This window comes from Petromyzon marinus, chromosome 17 (assembly GCF_048934315.1).
Source record: "Petromyzon marinus isolate PM22_M1 ecotype Great Lakes invasive population chromosome 17, UKy_Petmar_22M1.pri1.0, whole genome shotgun sequence".
Lineage (NCBI taxonomy): Eukaryota > Metazoa > Chordata > Hyperoartia > Petromyzontiformes > Petromyzontidae > Petromyzon > Petromyzon marinus.
The window spans coordinates 18,050,382-18,071,666 of NC_133683.1; the positions used below are offsets into that span (position 1 = coordinate 18,050,382).

Consider the following 21,285-nt stretch of genomic DNA (forward strand, 5'->3'; position numbering starts at 1 on the left):
TTGCCGTACAAAAACTGGATGAAGGACCTTTGCTATTGATGCCCCCAGGGTCTGGAATGCTATTGCCAATAAACTGCAACTTGAATCACTACCTATGAGATCTTCTCTCAAAACTGCTCTAGAGGAGTTGTACACCCCTAGCTGCCACTGCGATTCAGTGGCCTAAGATATAGCTCTAGATTTTGGTGTTATAATTTATTTATGTAGTTTATTGTTAAAAATTCGGTCACAGTCCCTATGATCACTGTTACATTGGATGTATGGCTTTTATTTTGGTGATTTCGAAAACTTTTTTTTTAGTTTTGGCCATGTTTATGTCTATTGTAGTACGGAGTTAGACTGATGGCCTTAATCTTAGTTGTCTTGTGGTTGTTGTTGTTATTTGACTTGCATCCCACTGGGATTTTTGCACACAGCATTGGTGTACGGTGCTATTTCAGGAATATTTTGATATTTTTTCCTGTATTTTCTGTTTGCACAGTCACATAATCACTTTAAGATGTTTTCTTGTTCATGTTTTTTTGTTTGTTGCGGTTGCATCCGATTCAAGAGCCGAATGGCTCACAGGGCTATACCAAATAAATGAACTATGAACTATTTAAGCCTCATGTGGAGTGACGTCACGCGGAGGGCCTCATGTTGAGTGACGTCACGCAGGGGGGGAGCCACATGTGGAGTGACGTCACGCGGGTGTTGGCGTCAAGTAGAGTGACGTCACGCGGGGGTTGGCCTCAAGTGGAGTGACGTCACGCGCGGGACACATTCTTGGATTATTTTCGTCATAATTTCGGGCCCCTTTATCACACATGCTACAGGCCCCGCACTAGCTTAGTCCGGCGCTGCTCGACCCCACCTTTGGGGCTTCCCGAGACACCACCCCCCGCCCCACCCCCCCCGGAGTGGTCGACTTTTTGGGGGCGTTTTTAACAAACGACCGCCAACCACGGAGGCGGTGCCTCCGGAACGTTTCCCGTGACGTTTCGCGCGCGGCGATGATGTGCCCGCCACCAATGACGTCATGTAACCCGGTCCTCGTCGACGCCGGATGCCACGTGCTTGCTCGGTGGACGGAGCGCGTGGCTTGAGCGGTCGGAGTCTCCACGGCTAGGCCGAGTTCCAACTCCCGGCGATTTGGGGGGGGGGGGGGTTTCTTCTCGGTCGGATTTGTCTGGAAGCGACCCCTCGTCTCCTCTACCCTCCCCCAACTCCCCATCCCACTCTCATCATGAATCCGATGATAGCCGAAGTGAGCGTGCAGGACCTGTGCGATTGGTTCACCATCGACAAGAAGCCGCAGAACATTCGAGTGCTGCCGGAGAAAGCTACGGCCAGAAATGGAGGACTGTGGTCTGCAGCGCGGCCCCAGCCGTCGTACGTGCACGAGATGAGCTGGGTTTTGGGCTGATTGGGCAACACGCGCCCGCTAACATTGGGCGACACTTGTTTACTAACACTGGGCGACACGTGTTTACTTACACTGGGCGACACGTGTTTACTAATACTGGGCGACACGTGTTTACTTACACTGGGCGACACGTGTTTACTTACACTGGGCGACACTGCCTACTAATACTGGGCGACACGTGTTTACTTACACTGGGCGACACGTGTTTACTAACACTGGGCGACACTTGTTTACTTACACTGGGCGACACGTGTTTACTAACACTGGGCGACACTTGTTTACTTACACTGGGCGACACGTGTTTACTAACACTGGGCGACACGTGTTTACTTACACTGGGCGACACTGCCTACTAATACTGGGCGACACGTGCCCACTAACACTGGGCGACACGTGCCCACTAACACTGGGCGACACGTGCCTACTAACACTGGGCGACAGACACGTGCCTACTAACACTGGGCGACACGTGCTCACTAACACTTGGGACCTCTCAACATGCGTATAGGGCCGCTACATCCTAACACGGGCGCCTGTAAGTGCTCAACACTTTAGAAACAGCAATATCTGTACGAATTTAGTTTTTAAGATCTGTACATTAACACACGGGCACCTGTGCAATCATACACTGAGAAATATCACTTCAATATGGGGCCCCCTAAAGTAACAACGCTAACTCCCGTACCAGACCTTTCAGAATCCTTAGTAATTTTGTAACAATATTACTCGTAAATCGTAATTCCCGTATATCACTGGATGTAATGGCAATTGTAGTGACGTAAACAACTAGCAAAATACAAAATTACACCGTTAAATTACAATGTACGTACAGCCTAAATGTACTTTTACATAATTTCACGTGGTAAAAGTGACAATTCGGTAAGAAAACAGAATTCGAAGTAAAAAAACGTCCAAACATTTAAGAACTACATTAAATCAGATATAAATTTGCAAGACAGTGATGTTTTTAAAGAAAATAAAAAAGACAAATGAAAAATATATAATTTAAGATTTAAGTTACATTTATAAACGTATCAAGAAACAGCATTTCACCCCACCTCGTGTTTGAACTTGTTAATTTATCTTATTCAGGGGCCGTCCATAAATGACGTCACGCACCTAGGGGGGGTCAGACATTTGTGACGAGGGGGGGGTTTCAGAAATGTGATTGTTATAACAACACTAATTTTGATTAATTTTCAATATTAACTATTTGATTCCTATAATTGACTAAGGTCACCTTTTATTTACTCCATGAAGGAGCATTTTGCTTCTCCTGGGAAGAATGGAGAAGCATGCATTTTGAACATTTTTAATGATTGTTATTAAACATTTTGATTATAATGATTCTACCAGGGCTTTTCATTCTGTGGAATGAATATATGATTGTTATAATTGTACTCTCCATTTTGCTTCGTTCTACTACAAAGTTTCAAGTATTTTTTGTATAGTTATAATTACTTTAATATTTTATAATTACAGTATAAGGTAATTTCAATATAATATTCTGAACATCTGCAGTTTTAGTTAGACGTTGAATATTTACAAGTGAATTTATGCTAAATTTAAGCTTTCCAACGCCTTTTTAATACGTGTTTTCTCCTACAACATTAGAGCGTATCCCACTGTGATTTTTGCACACAGCGTTGGTGTACGGTGCTATTTCAGCAATATTTTGATGTTTTTTTCCTGGATTTTCTGTTTGCACATGCACAAAGTCACTTTAAGATGTTTTCTTGTTCATGTTTTAGTTTTTTTGTTTGTTGCGGTTGCACCCGATTCAAGAGCCGAATGGTTCACAGGGCTATACCAAAATAAATGAAACTATGAGTGCAGCGCCACATTAAATACGCACTACAATGACAATAGTTTAAATCGATTTTTTTCAAAATATAAATATGGTTTTGGGGGGGGGGATGCAGAGCTTTTTGACGTCATATTTGAGGGGGGTCTGACTTTTTGTGACGTCGGTGACGAGGAAGGGGGGGGGTCAAAAATCGTCCCAAATCGCGTGACGTCATTTATGGACGGCCCCTTAATGATCAAATAGTTATACTGTATAATCAATAATTGTTATACATGTAAGTTTATTAATTTTAATCATAGAGTAATATGTGATATAGTTTAAATTGCTTAAATGTAATACTTAGATTATATGAATAATAACAAAATTGTTTTGTAAACTTTCTACATTGAATTACAACATTATTAGTTACAACATTATTAGTGACTGAGCGGAAGTCTTTTTATTTTTCTCGTTTTCCTTTAATTACTACTTCATTCTCAAAAAAGTTTTTGATATAGGTTCACAAATACTAATTACCAATATTGTAGCTAAAAACACCAGAAAATTTGACAAAATCAGCGACTATAAAAACACGAGCAGCAACGAAAACAACAGCGCGTGCTCGGAGCGCGTGCAGACGAAACCACGTGACTCGAAGCGTCACTGTCATTGGGTAATAATGACAGCTCTGACCGGAGTGCATTAGAAGGTTCAAAAAAGTAAATTAGCATAGAGTTTTAGGCTTGTAGGTATATTGATACAGTACATGTAAGCTGGGCTTACGAAACATGTTTTTGTTATAACTAACTACAGGGATGCTTTTATAAAAATAAAAATTCTGCTTAAACACTGCACAAAAATGTTATAGGCAGTCATTTTGGTGTCACCCTCTCTGATGGTGTCACCCGGTGCGGTCCGCACCTCCCTAGTGATGCCACTGCGTACAGCCGCTTTGATAGTCTTATGATGGGACCGCTCAGAATTCAATCAGAACGTAGGTCTCTCGCTGAGACGAAAACTTTAAAACAGGACTTCTACAGTCACATGTGAGACTTCTCAACATCGATGCAGCACCTGTACTCAAACAGCGGGACCTCTCGACACTCATTACCTTGATCCGGCGCCTTTCAGCATTCATCAGGGGACGTCTGCGTTGACGCAATGGGAGCTTTAAACTTATGCTGTAAACCGTAGATCGGTGGTTCTTATTAACCTGGGGTGGGAGACATGGCCAGATGTTTTTTTTAGAAGGTAATTCATCGAAACACAAAGTAAGCACGGGCATGGAAGTGCAACTACTTTGTTCCATCAAACCTATGTGTTAACGTACAGTTTTTGTTTACGATTGAGAAACAACAGGCTGCAGTAAAGGCTTAGAATCACTGCCGTAGACTTATCAAACAACGTCCTCGAACTCTCCCAACAGGACTTAGGGAATCATGACCTCAATACCAACACCTGTACTATAAAGGAGACACATCCACACCTGGGGGTCATCCTCTACTCGCAAGGTGGCCAGGATTAGGGATCCTCCACACTCACTAGGTGCCTCCCGCACATAACTTAACCTTTTACACTCACGCACAACACTCGAGCTGATTCTCACTTACAGTGAAGGAAAAAAACTATTTGATCCCCTGCTGATTGTGTACGTTTGCTCACTGACAAATAAATTATCAGTCTATAATTTTAATGGTAGGTTTATTTGAACAGTGAGAGACAGAATAACAACAACAAAATCCAGAAAAACGCATGTCAAAAATGTTATCAATTGATTTGCATTTTAATGAGGGAAATAAGTATTTGACCCCTCTGCAAAACATGACTTAGTTCTTGGTGGCAAAACCCTTGTTGGGAATCACAGTGGTCAGACGTTTCTTGTAGTTGGCCACCAGGTTTGCACACATCTCAGGAGGGATTTTGTCCCACTCCTCTTTGCAGATCTTCTCCAAGTCATTAAGGTTTTCTAGGCTGATGTTTGGCAACTCGAACCTTCAGCTCCCTCCACAGATTTTCTATGGGATTAAGGTCTGGAGACTGGCTAGGCCACTCCAGGACCTTAATATGCTTCTTCTTGAGCCACTCATTTGTTGCCTTGGCCGTGTGTTTTGGGTCATTGTCATGCTGGAATACCCATCCATTACCCATTTTCAATGCCCTGGCTGAGGGAAGAAGGTTCTCACCCAAGATTTGACGGTACATGGCCCCGTCCATCGTCCCTTTGATGCGGTGAAGTTGTCCTGTCCCCTTAGCAGAAAATTACCCCCAAAGCATAATGTTTCCACCTCCATGTGTGACGGTGGGGATGATGTTCTTGGGGTCATAGGCAGCATTCCTCCTCCTCCAAACACGGCGAGTTGAGTTGATGCCAAAGAGCTCCATTTTGGTCTCATCTTACCACAACACTTTCACCCAGTTGTCCTCTGAATCATTCAGATGTTCATTGGCAAATTTCATACGGGCATGTATGTGCTTTCTTGAGCAGGGGGACCTTGCGGGCGCTGCAGGATTTCAGTCCTTCACGGCATAGTGTGTTACCAATTGTTCTCTTGGTGACTATGGTCCCAGCTGCCTTGAGATCATTGAAAAGATCCTCCCGTGTAGTTCTGGGATGATTCCTCACCGTTCTCATGATCATTGCAACTTCACGAGGTGAGATCTTGCATGGAGCCCCAGGCCGAGGGAGATTGACAGTTATTTTGTGTTTCTTCCATTTGTGAATAATCGCACCAACTGTTGTCACCTTCTCACCAAGCTGCTTGGCAATGGTCTTGTAGCCCATTCCAGCCTTGTGTAGGTCTACAATCGTGTCCCTGACATCCTTGGAGAGCTCTTTGGCATTGGCCATGGTGGAGAGTTTGGAATCTGATTGATTGCTTCTGTGGACAGGTGTCTTTTATACAGGTAACAAGCTGAGATTAGGAGCACTCCCTTTAAGAGTGTGCTCCTAATCTCAGCTCGTTACCTGTATAAAAGACACCTGGGAGCCAGAAATCATACTGATTGAGAGGGGGTCAAATACTTATTTCCCTCATTAAAATGCAAATCAATTTCTAACATTTTTGACATGCGTTTTTCTGGATTTTGTTGTTATTCTGTCTCTCACTGTTCAAATAAACCTACCATTAAAATTTTAGACTGATAATTTCTTTGTCAGTGGGCAAACGTACAAAATCAGCAGGAGATCAAATACTTTTTTCCCTCACTGTAGCTTATTCCCTTTAGTTACTTGCCGAACGGCAGGGCTTTGGCGCAAACTCGCTCCTTCCTGCGTCTTTGCTTGAAGTTGTCAGGTATCTTTTTGTTTATATTTTACTCTCTCATACTTTGCAACCCATAGGGTTTAACCCGTATTATTCTACATGGAAATTGGGTTTTCAGGTCCAAACGGCGTACAGACGTTTCAATACGGGCAAAACAGACAATGTCTTTGTGTTTCTCCCTTGTGATGGGATTTTGTAGGATGATTTCTTCGATTTGTAAGGGCACAGGGTGACCAATAAGGTTTGAATTGGTATGTAATAAGGTAGGGCACTGATAAGGGGTTGACAGGTATGCTTTCTCAACATCCAGAAATTTCTTGTATCATGCTTTCACCACCACTGAGCATGTGCCAAATCCACATCAGCTGGGCGATGGTGGCTAAGCTCGCGTTTAATAACAGCACCGTGGAGTCTCAACGGTTGGTGGATTGCACAAATGTTTGGAAACCCCATGGACTGCACAATAAAAAAAAGTGGAATTCCACTTGTTCCGTTTGTATGGGGATAGAGTGTCTCCCCATCGTATGCGTTGCATTTCTCCAGGTGCTCCGGTTTCCTCCCACATGTAAATATCTATTGGCCGATAAGAGCTTATTATATAGGGGACCGCAGAGCTTGGGAAATTGTTGGCACCGACTATAGCGTGGCTGCTGCCATCCCTGCTTGTCTGTGGTTCATTCTCGTGCCGTCTTGAGTAGTTTTTGGTTCTTTCGGTAAAGTCACGTAGGGTAAAAATTAAAATAAATTTAATCAAATCACGACGTTTCGGAGGCAACACAAGAAGCTTCCGTCCATCAGGTGGCAACAGTCACAGCAAAATCACTGTGGCCACCAGATGACGGAAGCTTGTGTTGCCTCCAAAACGTTGTGATTTGATTAACTTTATTTTTACCTACGTGACTTTACCGAAAGAACCAAAGAGTATGGATCATTGCAGTCACGAAAACTTCAAATCTAGAATTTACGTCTGAGTAGTTCTCTGTAGAGAGAGTGAATGAATACTGTTGCGGAGCGTTGCAAATTTGATCATTTTCTGGATTTGTCAAATCGAACTTCTCACGTGAACCTGCTCCCGAAGAGCTTCATTTCTCTCTTGACCACGGAAATCCATCCAACTGATGTTCTCCAATGCCATACCCACATTGCAACGCATTCCAGTCTCGTGTCTTTCTTTGCCAGGAGTGCACGGGTTTCTTCTGCGGATATCCCTTCACGCAGTGTGCAATGAATGCGCTCCGTTTATAGCTGTTCTGATAATAATTGCATTCGAATTAACGATGTCCAATTCACCTCGATGGCGGTATCAGTTGTGTCTCGGGTAACATGACAACGCGTGAGTGGAAACTTTTAAGAGGAGCCACGGTTGCGATTTGCGCCCATGCAACGCAAGCGATTGACCACATAGTAAACCGCTGTGGTCTCCGCTTCTTCAAAGGAGGAATAAGCAACACTAAATACTCGCCCGAAGCCTTCTCGCGGGTTGCAGACTCTCAGACGATGGCGTTTCATTCCTGAAGGTAGTGGTAGTTTATTTTGATTTACCCTGTGAGCCAAGAAGCTCTTAAGTAAGGTTTCATCAACAACAACAACTACACCGCCGCTTCTCCGACATACGCACAAGTCACAGTCAAAAATAAATCGATAATAACAAAAAAGCGAAAGGAAAAAAAATAGCAAATTATCGCAATGTAAAATTTTCCTATTTTTTTAAAAGACATAAGTTAAATATAGGTTATCAAATAGCATGCTGTATCTGTACAAATTACTAAGTTCACGTATTGGCATTATAGGCAAGACTAGAATAAAATGTGATCCATGCAAGGAATTCATTCCTGTGTATAATGATGAGGAATACTGAACAAGCGGCATGTGTTTAACCACCCTAGGTATGTGGAACTTGTAGCAAGTCTTAAGGTTACGTGTGAATGAATGCGCTAACATATGTGCTGTTTATGCTGTGGTGTTTGCAGTGTCCTCGTACTGGTCTGCCTTTTGGCGGCCTTTCGTTCACGCACTGGTGAGAGATTACCCGACGTTTCAAAAGCTCTGAGATTTCGCGCATAAAACTCCTACCTCTTTAATGTCCGTGTGCAGAACTGAGGAGCCTCGGCAATTGGCTGGGCGGCGGCGGCAGCAGCAGGAGCTTAAGCTGTTGGGGGAGCAGGGCTGCAATCAAGACTACGTGCAGGATTTCTACCAGCACCAGGCACACGAGTACATCCAGCAGCAGCAGCAGAGCGAACAGGAGGTGTACGAGCAGAGCGAGTGCGGCTCTGAGTCCCTCGCCGAGCTGACCGAGTCGGGTGAGAAGTCAGTCCCCTGAACTGGAGGTCAACTTGGAGGAGGGGTAGGGAATCTCAGAAGTAGTGTTCTGCTACATCAACTTGCATGGGCCACTCTAGCAGCAAGGGTCGCCGCTGCTCTCGACAAAAGTTCCGAGTGGATGCTTCGTCTCATGATGAGATGGCGATAAAACAAGTGGAGATAAAACTGCCGGGGGAAATTACCTTTATTAGTAAAAATAAAAATAAGAAGCAACCATTCAGTTTGTGCTAGAGATGGCTGGGTCAGGAGTGCTGAGCCGACCCTGCTAAGATCCTGGGTTCAGTTCCACCTGTGCTTAAAAAAAACACGGTTCTCAAGTGTAGTGAGTTAATGGTTTCAACCCGGTCAACAACGATTGCACAAAATAAATTCCGTGATATGAAATTTATTGGGCACTTGAAAATCAGGCTCATTTTTCTGCCACCCAGAGGCAGCTATTACCTCTGCCACAGGGAAACCACAAAGCGCCCCGGGCATGAGAAGCGCGACATAAATAATGACGGTTGTTCTTCCGCCCACGTGCGTGCAGTCACGACATTGGACAGCATTTACGATCTGGAGCTGGAGAGCTTGGAAGCGAGCTCTGCTTTCACGGAGTCTCAGGCGGGCCGCGTGGTGGGTTGCGACGTCTACCGCTTCTACAACTTCCAGCACACGTACGACGTGGAGCTGCCCATCGCCAAGCACCGCGAGAAGGTGCGCAGAAGGCAGTCCTCCACTGTTGACGATGTTTTGCTCAATTGAAAACTCATTTACTTTAGAACTGATTTGTGTGTTCCGTTTGTTGCTCCACCCCCCCCCCCCTAAGTACGGTGCGAAATAAGTTCAGCATATGCACATGCATTGATAAATGTATGATACTGTATTCGCCATATTATGACACAATCTCCCCCCCTCCTCCCCTCGGGACTGTGAAGCAGAATTTTTGTTGGACCATCTTGTCATCCGGTGGGCATGCGTGATTGTCACCAGATTTGTTTAACTTTTTCACACTGAGCACACGTTTGGTGTCTGTCTTACTTTTTTGGAGCGTCTCGTAATCTTGGCAATATGGTGATCTAATGCCTCTTTGTTTATCCGTGGAAGGGTCATGTCCTGGGATATGTGGTCAGTTCCACTCATGAGCGTTTAACTTGGTGTGGGAGGAGACTTGGGTACCTAGAGAAAAAATCCGCAGATGTGAAGGAAGCACACTTGGAAGCTTCCCACAAATTTATTCTGGAATATTTCATCTGCTACCCTTGCAGTCCAGTATATGTCCATCATTTGAGACGTACACACGCTGCACCAACACGATCACTGCCATTGCTTTGAGAGTGAGTTGGTTGCACTGCAACGTTGTGGTGACCGTTTAAGCACACCATATTTTCATTTTGTCCCTTTTTCCAATTGTGGAAAACCGATGGCATTATTAAATTACTTGAATGGTGGATCAATGAATTTGTCTTCCCGAGTTTGATTCTCTGCCACGACAAACATCATTGGTTGGCAACATTTGAACCAATTCTGGGCCCCCTCCATCACCAACCCGTGCTGACCTGGTCAGCAAACCCCCATGGCCGACACGGCGTGGAGGCCTTCAGCCAGCAGTGGAATTGACCGAGGGCTGAACAACATGCAGTCGAAAGGGTTGCATTAATCTAGCGCGTTGCATATTGCCGTCTATTCTAAATACGTTGGGCCTCCACCACCCCCATTCGCCAAAACCAGCACTGACCAGCATGCTATGGTGAAGTATGGTCAAACAATTATGGTCGACTGAGACAGCATGGAATGAGACCTTTGTTGCGATAACTTTTTTTGTTCTTTGTGCTTTAGTTTTGGTACTGTTTCTTAATTTGCTTATTCGTTTTTGATTGTGCTTGGTTGTAGGATTTCCATTTGCTTGGTAGTGGCTGTACATGGGATTTGGTCCTTATATATGCTGTGCTATTTTTATTTTACCAGGTAAGGGCCCATTGAGCTATTTTGATCTTTTCAGATGTGACCTAACCACAAATTATATCTCAACGAAGTGGCTCATCATGTAGAATTTTATAGCAGCCAAATTACTCAAAACGCACGTTTATAAATGTGGAGGGAAGAACCGAAGGACTTGGAGAAAAATTTATGTGACCACAGGGAGAAGATGCAAACTCCAAATATACAGGCATCCAGGTTGGGATCGAATCCACAACCTCCTGCATACAATGGCGGAGCCAGGATTTTCAGGTAGGGGGGGGCAACCCCTCCAGCAATGAAAAATAATAAGAGTTGTTAGTAAGTAAGGACTTGTCCCTTGCTTTTTATTTGACGCATGTGCGGCGATGGCGCAGCCATCGATTGAGGGTCGAATTCGAACCGCGTTGTGTGATCGGCATCGCGCTCGCTGAAGGTGTTTGCCTTCAGGGAAGTCGTGTACTGTATACGCAACTGCGCACAATTCCGAGTCACTTATAACCGCTTTGCCGTTACTTATTGCCAGTTATGGACTCAGACTATTGTCCTATCATCTCATAGAGTCCCTGGCATGTAATAATATGCTACACAGTAGCAGTGGGGGTCGCAAAATGCCGGTTTATTACTAATAAACCCCAATGATCCGATCGAAATTAGGGATTTCGATCGGATCATTGGGGGGGCACGTGCCACCCCACCCCCCTCACTGGCTCCGTCAGTGCCTGCATACCAGGCCGGGAAGTTAACATCTGGCCACCGTTTCGCTGTACGTTATAATTAACGTACAGCGTTATGGGATGCTATTCGCATGAATGGCGCTGTAAAAATGAAATTATTTATTGAACAAGTGGATAGACAGAGGGCTGTTTATTATTATATTCCAGACGGTTCCTCTTCTTTGCCGGCGCCAGATCTTGCAGATGATCGAGAGCAACCAGGTGCTGGTGGTGCAGGGCTCGACGGGCAGTGGCAAGACGACACAGATTCCGCAGTACGTGCTGGACCAGCACGCGCAGCTCGGCACGCACTGCAACATCGTGGTGACGCAGCCGCGCAAGCTGGCGGCCCGCAGCATCGCCGCGTGGGTCAGCCGAAGCCGGAACTGGGAGCTCGGCAGCATCGTCGGTTACCAGGTTACGTGGCTGTGTGTGCGTGTGCGCACGTACATCGCGCGTGCGTGTGTGTGCATGTGAGGGTGAGCGGTAGCGCAGCGGGAAGCACGCCGCGCTACCGAAATCCGCGACCCGAGTTCGATTCCCGCTCACTGCAAACACCGGCGATGGTTTTCTGAAACGGTCCTGGGCATCCCCTCGGTCGACTCAACATGAAGTGAGTACCTGTTGTGGTGTGTAAACATCGCCACCAGGGAGACTAAGGCGGCCGGGTGTGGTGCTGACCACCCACCCCCCGCTTGTGTGTCGTGCCGGGCTTCATAGGTGCTCGCTAACACCACTTGTCTCAATCTATGACGGCTATAGGGTGGATATGGGGCAGTGGGAGCTGAGGCTTGAATCTGTTTCACTTGACGTGAGTTCACGTGACGCTCACTTGATGTAAATGACTAAATTCCAGCACGAAGCCACCCGTTAGACCTGTGAATGTGCATCGATTCACCAATTCGAATGGATTCCGTTGCAATGCATGCATCGCATCGTGCGCGTGAGGCTATATTAATTTCTTACGTGCATATTTTGTTTTACGTAATGCCTTCACTTGACTCCTTCAGCCACTCGAGGCCGCTACCTTCGTGACACCGTAAGCATTGAATCAGGCCTGCGACGGCATTCACAGCTGGTGAGCGGCATTGTCCCTATTGGCCAAACGCGTGCGTGCCATGCCGTGCCATTGTAAAACACCTCCGGTGTTGCACGTCGGGGCTCACACCCCTTCGGTCTTCTCACTGCCTCAGGTGGGCCTTGACAAAATGGCCACCGACGACACTCGACTCGTCTACATGACGACGGGCATCCTGCTGCGCAAGTTTATCGCCGAAAAATCCATGATGGAGTTCACGCATGTCTTCATCGACGAGGTGCGTGCGTTGGTGGGTCTCCAAGGGCGCGGCAGCCCTTTGTTGAAATTGCATTGTTTCGTTTATATCAGGCTTGGGGAACCTGTTCTTGATGGCCGAGTAGGTACTTCCATTACCCGCGAGTCGGCTGCGACACATTAAGACTCGCACACACGTCGGTCACTTCGGTCTCAGAAAGAGCCGATTTTCTTTTGTTTTAAAAAGTACTTGAAAATGTATCTCTTCGTCGTGTTTTTGGGTTGTGTACCGCGTGTCGTTCGGGACACGATGCCCAACGTTTTCCTTCACATGCAGGGAGCTTCCTTCCAGCATGAGATTTCTGAAACGCCACTTGGCTATTCATATATTTACGGAAAAAGGAGAGTGTTGACGCGATTGTCTACTCTGGGTATGTTTTATTGTTCTCTTTGAATGGCAAAACAACGCAGCCGAACGTTTCTCTTATCTCTCTGTTTCGACACGACCAGGTTCATGAAAGGGACCAGGAAACGGATTTCCTCCTCCTGCTTGTGAGAAAACTTCTCCGAACAAATTCGAGAACCGTGAAGGTGTGTACAAGGTGCCTAATCTATCACTGCCGGAGTGCGAGGATGCACAACAGATCCTGTTCTTAAATTTGAACCGTTTAAGAATCACAGCATCGCCAGACCGATATTAGGCAACAGCCTTAATTTAAATGTTCAACTCTCGATTGGTTTTTGTTCTTTTGGGTATCGCCAGATAAATCATACTTGTAAAAAAAAGTCCATGTGCAGTGGCGAATTGATAAGTGCTTATTCAGTTACCCACAGCGCTCCAAAAAGACACATAATTAGTTGTTATACAACAGGTAATAAGTTGCCGTTCCACATTTCCATCAAAGGCGCACTGTGCAAGGAGTGGGCCGAGAGCTGTGTGCGTTAGCGCACCAAATACTTGGCTGCAGCTTGAGGGTGCCGTCGGTGAAAAAAATAATAACACTGCTAAGCGGCGAATTGTTTTGTTGGATGTATTTCCAAAAAAAAAAAGTAAGCTGACTAGTGCAGGGTCCGTCGCGATAAGGGATGATGTCTGACTGTGAAACATAGCGAGGGGCGTGGCAGCCAAGCGGTGGAACCCGCATCTTGAGAGCGGACGTCCGCCTAAAGGAGGGGGTTAAACGATAACATCAAGACGTGTCGAGGTGTTGTGGCATCGCAGGATGGTTGGAGGTGGCGGTGGGTCCTGGGGAGGTCTTCATCCAGCAGTGGATTGACCATGGCTGATGATGATGTTGGAGTTTGTTAATTTACACAAAGGTAGTGATACTTACTCAGGCAGTCCATTGGGAGTTCCAGGTAAATGTTTCCTCATCCGCTTTGTTGATTTGGACTCTAGTTAAAAACCAGTCCAATTTTGCCACGATTAAGAAATTGTTGCTGAACATTATTGGAAAACTACTGGGCTGATGAATTCAATGTTTGTGCCTATCAGCGATTAAACAAAGCCCCTGATCTTTTTTCCCCATTATTTTATCACAGCCCAGGATTAGCAGCCCTATTTAACACTTAAACACCGATGAAGCAACGTGCGATGTTCACACCTCAGTGTTCATCATTTTTGTTTTTTTACTTTTTGTTTATATTCCAAGCCAACCGGTGTTACAGTCCAAGGGAGTTAGAGGGATTATATTACTGATTGTGTTCGCCTGACTAGGGTGGGGTGCCCCATGTGCAGTGCTAGGTACCTGACTAGGGTGGGGTGCCCCCTGTGCAGTGCTAGGGGGACTCCACGCGTCTTAAGGGCACTTGGCTCTCTTCCCGCTGGCCTGGCGCTAGTGCGCCGCTGAAGAAGATGATTGCACAGTAAATGTAAATCATAAATATTTATGTTTTACCCGCGCGTGATTCGACGTCTCGTGTAAAGCGTAAGAATCAATTTGAAGTTACGACTTTCCGACTCGTCCCCATCCCGCCGGCCGCCCCCCCACCCCCGCCCGCCACTGCCCCCCTCACCACCGCAGGTGATCCTCATGTCAGCCACCATCGACTGCCAGGAGTTTGCGTCATACTTCTCCATGCCGCTGATGGATCGGATGCAGCCGGCGCCCATCATCTTTGTGCCAGACCAAGTCCACGAGGTGCAGGTCCACTACCTGGAGGACATGCCCATCTCTCTCAGCGAGGTCAGGGCACCAACCGTTCCCGGCCACTTGCCCCTGCATGTGCTTCCATAGTTGGCTCCATCGTTGGCTCCATTGCTGGCTCCATTGGCCGCCTTCCTCCCTGGCCTATTTCCCCTCCTTCCCTCTTCTCCACACGGTACAAGCGGGCCAATGCCACACCGCTAGAGAGTGTAAGATTTTGTTGGTGGTGGTTTTCCTCGTTGCTTAACTGGTACACGGCTCCCCCAGTGTGTTTCTGGGTTGCATTGCGGATTGTTGGGCAAGGTGTCCGACTTCCTAGGCTGGGCTGCCCAGGTGAGAGGGGATGGGCATGGGCTGTGTCTTCCCAGCCTCTATTAATCATGATGAAGTTGGTCGTAATCTCCAGAAAAAAACTTTCTCAAGTTGTAAATGTTGAGGGTTTGCTCTAAGACACCGGTGGTGCAAAGGTGGTAAAAAATTGACATGTTTTATTCACCTGACAAACCTTGATCATTGGCTGTGTCGGATTCAATTGGGTTTACGAAACGTTAACACTTAGGCATGTATGTTGAACTTCTTTCGCACCATACGTAGCCAACCATGTTAATTGGAGGTGCGGGAGGGGGGAAGGACAACAAACTAAACACAAAAAAATATTTTTTGTGAAATACGTTTTTTTAATTTAGAAGAAATTAGTTTTTTAATTGTATCACGAATAATATCGGCCGCTTCGTGTTAAATTAGCCTGTTAATGATTGGCAAAGTCACTGGTCTTTGAGTATCATTGCTCGATATTTTGAAACTATTACAAATAAAGCTGGCAGATGCAGTTCATTCAAGTTACCAATTACTCGGTGACTTGAACAGCAGCAAGCACGTTGCTCTGTGCATCGTGGAATGTCACACAACATTGAAATGAAAGTATAAATTAAATATTATGGACAGGAAAATTGCGCCGTTTAAAATTGCTTCAAATTGAGACGAGGATTTTAAAAGCTTTCGCTAAATGCTTTAACAAGCATTAATTAGAGCTGCATTTTGTGTGCTACAGGAGAGGATTGTAATGGGGAAGTATGGTCGGCAGGAGGTTCCTATTTTAGCAACAACAAATGATTTGATTGCAGGTTGGGGAAAATAATGGGCAAATATTGACTTTTCACAAGTGCATATGCTGCATTAAAATCATTTCCCCATGGAAAGCACTCTTGTATGTGTGTTTGTTGAACTTCTTTCGCAGCATACGTAGCCAACCATGCTAATCGAAGGTGCCACAGCATAACGTGAAATGTCCCAATATGAAAATGCATTTTACCACCTGTATAAATGTGTGTGTGTTTATGAATACTATGTGGGGAGCGGTAGTGTAGCGGTTAGCGCACTGCGCTACGAACCCGGCGACCTGAATTCGATTTCTGCTCATGGTCAACACCAGTGACAATTATCTGATCAGGTCCTGGGCCTGTTCAGATAAGTACCTAGTGCGATGTGTAAAATCATTGCCACTAGAGAGACAAAGGCGGCCGGGCCTGGTGCTGGCCACCCAACCCTTTGTGTGCCGTGCCGGCCTTCATAGGTGCTCGCGAACAGCACTTGCCCCAACAGTCTGTTAAGGCTATACATTGGATCTTTGTTTTTTAATAATATTTAATATGAATCTGTTTTAATTAGTGAATCGATGCATAGTTACTTACCACAATGACAAATGTCCCCCATATAGCCTTAACAGACTATTGCGTTCAAGTGCTTCTTGTGGAAGTCTCTTATGACCGGCATAACACACAAAGGGTGGTGTAGCTAACACCACACCCGGCCGCCTTTGTCTCCCCAGTGCTGATGTTTACACGCCACACCAGCTACTTGTATTAAAGTCGGGTCGACCTATTGGCGGCCCAGAACCGTTTCAAATATTCTTCTAATATTATGAAGCCACTGGAGCTATGCACTTTTACATCTGCATTGAAAACTAATTTCTTTCGAACTGCTTTTTTTGTTAAGTTTGTTGTCCTTACCCTGCCGCACCTCCGATTAGCATGGTTAGCTACGTACGGCACGAAAGAAGTTCAACATACATACTAGCCGTGAGCGGAAATCGAAATTGGGTGCGAGAACTACTACGCTACCGCTCCCCGCACGCCCACTGCATTCGAGTGCATAGCTGTCCCAGCAAAAGCCACAGCATGGCTCGGCCAGGGTTAAAACTCGCTGCAGGCAGAGTGAGTGACAGCTTGCGCACGGGGGTCGACCTTGACTTTGTGTTTTTCGGTGGCAGCAGTCCAATCGGGAGTTGTTGCTCCGCCGCCAGTCCCCGAGACCTCTCCGAGATGCCCGGGCTAAACGCTCCAACCTTTGCGTGCGAGCCGTCGGCCTTACAAGCCGCTTTACTGGTGCCGCCACGTCCCTTGCACAGTAACGACCGCCGCAAAGGTCGGCCCGATAAACGGGGGCGGGGGGGGGGGGGGGGGACCACCCCAGGCGGTTTACCAGGCACCAAGCTCTCGCACGCCAGCTCTGATGCGCTTCAAATTTTGGGCCGCACGCTGCGCCAATGCGTTTGACTTTAAACGCCCGCGCAGTGCCCGTGCAGCTCTCCGCCGCGTTTACCCGCTGCACCTGGTTGTCCGGCGTGCCGGGAGATTCTCCAGCAACTGAATCGTGTTCGTGCCCCGTGTTCGTGCTTTTGCTCGCGTCGCCTGTCGTTGCGTTCGCGCCAGGTGTCCGTTGCCGCGTACGTTAACCTCGCGTGTTCGTATCGCGTGTTCGTGTTGCAGGCGGTCATCTTCGACCTGTGCATCCCGAGCATCGCTCGTGAGAGCTACGCCATCACAGAGAAGCTCATCAGGAGCTTTTATGACATGGAGGCATACAAGCAGTACGTGGTGCGACGGAGATGGATCGGTGTTTTGAACGTTGGGAGTTACACTCCTGGCTTCGTAATACATCCTCCCATCCTTACCTCCCCCCCCACCTCCGCTCTTTTCCTCCCTGCTCCCCCACCATCTTTCCCCACATACCGCATGACAGGTGCATTGTTAACCCTTTCCCGTTCCGATGGCGTACGTGTACGTCATAGTTTTTCTTCCAATTTCATTCTGATGCTGTATACATGTGTTCCAGTGACGTATATGTACGTCATCAGAACGGAATCGGAATTTAAAAAAAATAACTTTATCGGTACCGAGACTCCCACAAAAGCCATGCGGGAGGGCGTGTGGCACAGTTTGGCGCCAGCTATCGTACACTGCGGTCGTGTCGCTATGGTTCTCTGTCCTTGGTAGAGGGCCCGGCGTCTCTTCTCCCAATTCTCTTGGCAGTTGATAAGCATCCTACCATACCGTTCACAAATTATCCTCGATAACGCAAGTCAAGTCATTGCCCGCGATTAAACATTAATTCCTGCAAAAGTCACGGGTTTCCTGGAAGCGTTTTAAAAATGCTCTTTTGACAACGGAATGCAAGTGACGCAGCCTCAATTCTCTTTTCGTGACCTTAAAAACATTTTGCAACAAATTGGTTGAATTGTATTTCTGCTTGTAAGCGCGCGTGGGGAGACCGCCGCGTCTGCTTGTTGCGAGCCGTTATCGTTGTGTTGCAGCCTGCAGACTGGCGTTCAGGAGCTTGGCAGCGTGCTCGTGTTCTTGCCAGGTACGCTCTTGGCCGCTCGTGTTATCTCGCACCAAACACACACACGCGCCTCGTGGCGGGAACCTCTGGCCGCTCTGGGGTGGGTGGGGGGGGGGCCCTCGTGCGTTCCTCTACTCCGTCAGTGTTCGAGTCTGCTTAGCGGGTCGCGATGACGACGCGCCCGTCCGTGTGTCGGACTGGACGTTCTCAAGAGGAGGAGCGGGAGGGGGTGGGCCCTGCGTTGGCCCCTGTGAAATTAAATACATTTCAGGCTAAAAAACTAATTATAAATCGTTATGCAAATTAATGTCACTCACCTGGGGGGGGGGTGGGGGCGGTCAGACATTTGTGACGATGTGTGACGAGGGGGGGGGGGTTTGAGAAATGTGACGTCACATCAAAATGCGCAACTTTAAATAAATATAGACAACACGTTCTACTTAATTAAATAGACTTTTTAATCAATGTTTTCTCCTACAACATCCGAGTGCAGCGCCACATTAAATACGCACTACAATGACAGTCGTTTAAAGCGATTTGGGGCAGAGCTTTGTGACGTCATATTGGAGGGGGGGGGGGTGTCTGACTTTTTGTGACGAGGGGGGGGCGGGGGTCAAAAATCGCGTGACGTCATTTATGGACGGCCCCTTAGTTGCCTCGGTAATAAGTTCACGGAGGGTAGACCCGACGAAGCTGTGGCGGCCGTAGTATCGGAAACGGAGTAGTATTTGGAGCAGAGAACCGGGACACACCCCCCCCAGGTGGTTGTTGTGGATGAAAATAAAATATTCCACGTGTCTTTTTGCCCAGTACCCATCGGCCTTTGGGTCACAGGGCAGGGAGCGGGTGTCGCCCGGCAGTGCTTGAGGAATGCGCGCCGTTCACTGACGCAGTTGTGACATTGCAATTCCGGGAGAGGGGATCTATCTATTACGACCGTGCAATTCGGCGTAGCCAGGGTCTTCCCAAATGTCCATTATTAAATAATGATACGTAGAGGGCAGCAGTGCGAGTGAGGTCGCTTAAAACTAAACGGCAAACGTTTGGTTGCTTGAAGATTTTGTCGAATAAGTGTGTCGTCGTCCCTCGGAAGTCGTGCCTCGCCCGTTGCATTTGGCGCGGCGCTCGTCACGTTGAGGTTTGAGAGATTCCCAGGAATTCGGCAACATCTCGTATTTTGGTGATACGGAGCTAGCAACACCTTTCAAACGAGATGGTCAAAACTAGACAACAATAAAGAATCGATCGCTATGCAACACAATTGTTGTTCCTGGGTAGTAAGTGTTATTTCGTAATTGCTTGTGCCTAAAAAGTATAGAAAATGTCTATTATTCCCCACAAACATTTTGTTTTTGTGACCAGGACAGTGATATTTTGAAATTTACCTATTTTCAATGAGAAAACGGGCGATTTTGTGTATTTTCGTTCACATGAAGCCAGAATTTTTTTTTTATGTGTGTTTATACTAAAGTAATACAAAAATGACTCCAAGAGATTTAGAAGTGAGTAGTTTTTCGAGATTTACGATTATACTGTAAATCACTTTCACGAATCAGCCCCCAAATGTAGTCTCCCATCATGTTCTCGTTATACTGTCCTTGGTAGCGGTGTTCAAAGTCCAGTATATCCTGGTGGAAGCGCTCGCCTTGCTCCTCCGAGTACGCTCCCATGTTTTCCTTGAATTTATCAAGATGAGCATCAAGGATATACAGTGAGGGAAAAAAGTATTTGAACCCCTGCTGATTTTGTACGTTTGCCCATTGACAAAGAAATGATCAGTCTATAATTTTAATGGTAGGTTTATTTGAACAGTGAGAGACAGAATAACAACAACAAAATCCAGAAAAACGCATGTCAAAAATGTTATAAATTGATTTGCATTTTAATGAGGGAAATAAGTATTTGACCCCTCTGCAAAACATGACTTAGTACTTGGTGGCAAAACCTTTGTTGGCAATCGCAGAGGTCAGACGTTTCTTGTAGTTGGCCACCAGGTTTGCACACATCTCAGGAGGGATTTTGTCCCACTCTGCAGATCTTCTCCAAGTCATTAAGGTTTCGAGGCTGATGTTTGGCAACTCGAATCTTCAGCTCCCTCCACAGATTTCCTATGGTATTAAGGTCTGGAGACTGGCTAGGCCACTCCAGGACCTTAACGTGCTTCTTGAGCCACTCCTTTGCTGCCTTGGGCCGTGTGTTTTGGGTCATTGTCATGCTGGAATACCCATCCACGACCCATTTTCTATGCCCTGGCTGAGGGAAGGAGGTTCTCACCCAAGATTTGACGGTACATGGCCCCGTCCATCGTCCCTTTGATGCGGTGAAGTTGTCCTGTCCCCTTAGCAGAAAAACACTCCCAAAGCATAATGTTTCCACCTCCATGTTTTACGGTGGGAATGGTGTTCTTGGGGTCATAGGCAGCATTCCTCCTCCTCCAAACACGGCGATTTGAGTTGATACCAAAGAGCTCCATTTTGGTCTCATCTGACCACAACACTTTCACCCAGTTGTCCTCTGAATCATTCAGATGTTCATTGGTAAACTTCAGACGGGCATGTATATGTGCTTTCTTGAGCAGGGGGACCTTGCGGGCGCTGCAGGATTTCAGTCCTTCACGGCGTAGTGTGTTACCAATTGTTTTCTTGGTGACTATGGTCCCAGCTGCCTTGAGATCATTGACAAGATCCTCCCGTGTAGTTCTGGCCTGATTCCTCACCGTTCTCATGATCATTGCAACTCCATGAGGTGAGATCTTGCATGTAGCCCCAGGCCGAGGGAGATTGTCAGTTCTTTTGTGTTTCTTCCATTTGC

At 46.6% G+C, this 21,285-nt stretch overlaps 1 protein-coding gene across 1 annotated transcript in view; it reads left to right on the forward strand.

Moving 5' to 3' along the window:
* The first annotated feature begins 735 nt into the window (after nucleotides 1–735).
* TDRD9 (tudor domain containing 9) overlaps nucleotides 736–21,285 on the forward strand; it is a 66,404-nt gene continuing 45,854 nt past the window's right edge. Inside the window, exons 1-9 of the mRNA XM_032955911.2 lie at nucleotides 736–1,371; nucleotides 8,549–8,757; nucleotides 9,309–9,475; nucleotides 11,629–11,850; nucleotides 12,627–12,749; nucleotides 13,217–13,297; nucleotides 14,731–14,892; nucleotides 17,622–17,722; nucleotides 18,446–18,495. Coding sequence (XP_032811802.2) covers nucleotides 1,226–1,371; nucleotides 8,549–8,757; nucleotides 9,309–9,475; nucleotides 11,629–11,850; nucleotides 12,627–12,749; nucleotides 13,217–13,297; nucleotides 14,731–14,892; nucleotides 17,622–17,722; nucleotides 18,446–18,495 — 1,261 coding nt within the window. The 5' untranslated portion in view covers nucleotides 736–1,225. The remainder of the gene's footprint in view (nucleotides 1,372–8,548; nucleotides 8,758–9,308; nucleotides 9,476–11,628; nucleotides 11,851–12,626; nucleotides 12,750–13,216; nucleotides 13,298–14,730; nucleotides 14,893–17,621; nucleotides 17,723–18,445; nucleotides 18,496–21,285) is intronic.